General features: G+C 33.5%; 1 protein-coding gene across 1 annotated transcript in view; it reads left to right on the top strand.

Moving 5' to 3' along the window:
• Positions 1–3,533, top strand: part of VPS13C (vacuolar protein sorting 13 homolog C) — a 190,569-nt gene that overhangs the window by 18,707 nt on the left and 168,329 nt on the right. Inside the window, exons 4-5 of the mRNA XM_023510002.1 lie at positions 1,909–2,004; positions 3,419–3,520. Of these exons, the coding sequence (XP_023365770.1) occupies positions 1,909–2,004; positions 3,419–3,520 (198 nt within the window). The remainder of the gene's footprint in view (positions 1–1,908; positions 2,005–3,418; positions 3,521–3,533) is intronic.

Raw genomic sequence — 3,533 nt, 5'->3', positions numbered from 1 at the left:
TTGTTTTAACCCCAGTAATAGATTCCTAGGTAAACCTGGAATAGATTCCAGGTGACTCAGAATATGCTCCCATACATTGCATTATTTTATTTCCTTCTCAGTATATTGTACTGTTTATCCATTCCTTGACCTTTGAGCATCTTTATTCAAAAATGCCAGTGATTCTGGTTGTGTGAATGAATTAATCATTCATGTGCTAGCATGGCTTACTTGAATCAGGTTCTCTTCTCCTAAGTCTTCATCAACAGTTTTGATCTGAGAGAACTATAGATTTTATAGTGTCATTATTTTTTAAAATTATGATGAAGGAAGGTATTTTAGAACATGGAAAACTTCAGAGGTAGGATAGAGTTGGATAGAATTGCTGTAATAATGTTGAAGGTGAGGTGGGAAATTAGCTGCCTAGAGATCTGGAAAGAGGGATTACTAAAGATTGGGAAAGGATAAGAAAAGAAATACCAAATGCAGATTATTTTTTCTATTTTTAGTAGAGATAGGGTCTTGCTCTGTTCAGGTTGTTCTCGAACTTGTGAACTCAAGCCATCTACCTGCCTTGACCTCGCAGAGTGCTAGTGTTACCAAATGAAGAGGCTCCGGCTGCCTGTTACTATCAGCCAATATGCCGAGATGGGGATGGGCCAACCAGACCTTGTCAGATTCTGGAGAACAGTGAGGGTAGCCTCTCCAAGACTGTCCTTTTCTTCCATTTTCCAAAATCACAGTTTTATGCATAAAAGTTTAAAGTAAAAACCGTGTTAATCTTTATCTTAAACAACAATAATCAGCGTAACCCAAGACCCAAAAAAACATTCCATTTTGAAAGTTAATCTCCTAAATCTTTCCTCCTAAACTCCTCAAAATAGGCTTTTTTTAAGGGTGGGAGCCAAACTTAAAAACAGTAAGAATGGGAGACAGGAGGTAACTGACCAGACCAGCTGTGTCATGGTGGCCCCAGCCTGACAGACTCCATCTGGTTTTCACCATGTGTGCTTTCACTAGGATTACAGGCCTGAGCCACTGCTTCTGGCCGAAATACAGGTTTTGTCCATTTTCAAATGTTCTCTTCTGTCCTGTATGGCCTTTCCCCTATAAAACCCCAAACTTGGGTTAGTAATGTTAAGAGTATATAGTTCATCTGTGTTATGAGTGAAAATTTTTGTGGGCTTATCTCTAAGGTCCTGCTATTAACACCATTGTTTCCAAGAAAGAAATGTTTTCTGTCTTCCAAGTGATTTCTAAGTAGATACTTAGAATATAACTGGTCTCTGTTGCCTGTAACTTGAACTAATATTCCTAAAAAGAGGATGCCTTGCCTTTAGAGCTAGCCTTCCAGTCGTGGCAGTTTGGCATACTGTCAAAGTTCTGTTCCTTTGGGATTCTTCTCTGTGTTGCTGCTCCAATTCCTGGTATCTTGTGCCAATTTTTTTTTTTTTTGCAGTTATCTGTAGAGATTTAGTCATCGGTGTGGATAGAACAGTATTGGCAGTATTAATACCATTAACTGTGGCCGTGCACTGAGCCTGGTTCCAGCATTCCCACTGATGACCTGGGTGGACTTAAGCAATTAATTGAACTTCTCTGAGATTGAGTTTTTTTTGTTTTTTTTTTTTCCCAAAATTGAAGTAATAGCTGCCTCATCCATCTTGTCATTTTGGAATATTAAATGAGATAACGGTTATCAAAAAGTTTGAGAAGTAAAAGGCACAAGGTGACTATCCACTTCTAATAGTAATATTATATGGAAAAGATTTTTGTAAACTTTAGTGTTGGAGTTTCTTGTTTTTCCTGAATGTTATTATACTGTATGCATGAAAAGCTTTTCTCTTACTGGTAAGTGAGAAATTTATATCTTCTTGAGCAATCAAATAAGAATTTAAAGTTGAAATTGTGTAAATTGTGTTTCTTTAGATAAATTAACTCTGAAGATTCCTTGGAAAAACCTTTATGGAGAAGCAGTTGTTGCGACCTTAGAGGGATTATACCTGCTTGTTGTCCCTGGAGCAAGTATGTTGTTTTGAGCACTTAGTAATATCACAGTGAAACTTAATTGTTACCTGCCTCTAGTATTCTAAGGTATTTATGAGATAGAACATAACTTAAGTAAACTACTCATATACATCTATGCACATATATACATACATTTTATGTGTATGTATACCATATTTGTATATAAAATATTTTTATGTCATTATCAAAAAGAGTAAACATTTGAAACATTTATTCTGTCTTCTGTGAGTAATTATTTTGTAACTAAGTCTTCCTGTTAGGAAGTCTTCTTAACTAACTTAAGTCTTCCTGTATTAGGCACATTTACTGATGAGGAATAATGTGAAATATGTTTTAAAAAACATCCTGATGTGTTATCTACATATTTCAAGATAGGAAAGCTTATTTTTTTCCCCATTTGTGTAAAGTAGGCAATTTTTTCTCTAGAAATTTTGGTATTTTAATTTTTTTAAATTTACTTTTAACTGCTTATTTGTGGTTGCAGAGCAAGACAGTAGTTTTTATACTTTCTGATTTTTAATTCTCCTGATGGGTGATGTTCCTTGTCTTTAGTTATTAATTTTTTTCAGTCCTAAGAACAATCTCCTGTTAAGAAAAGTTTGATGTTTTAGGAGAAGATTATTTATCATTTCTCAGCCACGATATAAATATAATTTTTGTTTGCTTTTCAGTTTTTACCATATATTATATACTTGATTTTAATCAAGTAGCGAATCTCAAATATATGTGAGACTGATCTAGGTTTTTCACTTAATATACACGTTTTTATGTTTCACAGTTTTCATGGTGACAGTGAATTTTGAAAGGTTATATGACAATCTCATTTTTGCTGTTACAGTGAATATTATACATACGTCTTTCTTTTTATAGATTTTTTTCTTTAGTGTTATTTCCTTAGGATATATTATCAGAAATGAAATTACTAAATAAAAAGGTTATATATATTTTGTGATTATTAATATGTATTTCTGAATTACCTTCTGAAAGGCCTATCAATCTACATTAATACCAAGTGGTAATAGATATTAACGTTTTTGTGATTACTCGAAATTTTACCTCTCAGAGATAATAACTGGCAGTTTTCTGCTATATTTTTTTGCCTCTCTCTGCTTTTCCCTTTTACCTGTCTGTTCATCCTTTACCCCTCTTTCTTTTTTCCCTATCTTCCTTTTTATTTACATTTATCTTCTGTTCTCTCCCTCTGCCTTTTTGATACAAGTTTTCTAAGTGAATAGGAATTACTTATGCTTAAATTTTTTGTAAAACTAATTCAAAGAATGCAGAAGTGTTCTTGTATTACCAGAAAATGACTTCCGGCTTACATCATACACGTACACTGTTATATGAAGGCTGAACTTTCCTCATTTACTCATTCCATTTCTTTTTATGTGCATTAACTATATATTTTTAGGTATTAAATATGATGCTGAAAAAGAAGAAAAATTGTTGCAGGATATTAAACAGAAAGAACTATCTCGAATTGAAGAGGCCCTTCAAAAAGCAGCAGAAAAAGGTATAGTAAGTTT

Source organism: Otolemur garnettii, unplaced genomic scaffold (assembly GCF_000181295.1).
Source record: "Otolemur garnettii isolate 467f Iridium unplaced genomic scaffold, OtoGar3 scaffold00011, whole genome shotgun sequence".
Classification (NCBI taxonomy): domain Eukaryota; kingdom Metazoa; phylum Chordata; class Mammalia; order Primates; family Galagidae; genus Otolemur; species Otolemur garnettii.
This window is presented reverse-complemented; position numbering and strand designations above follow the sequence as displayed.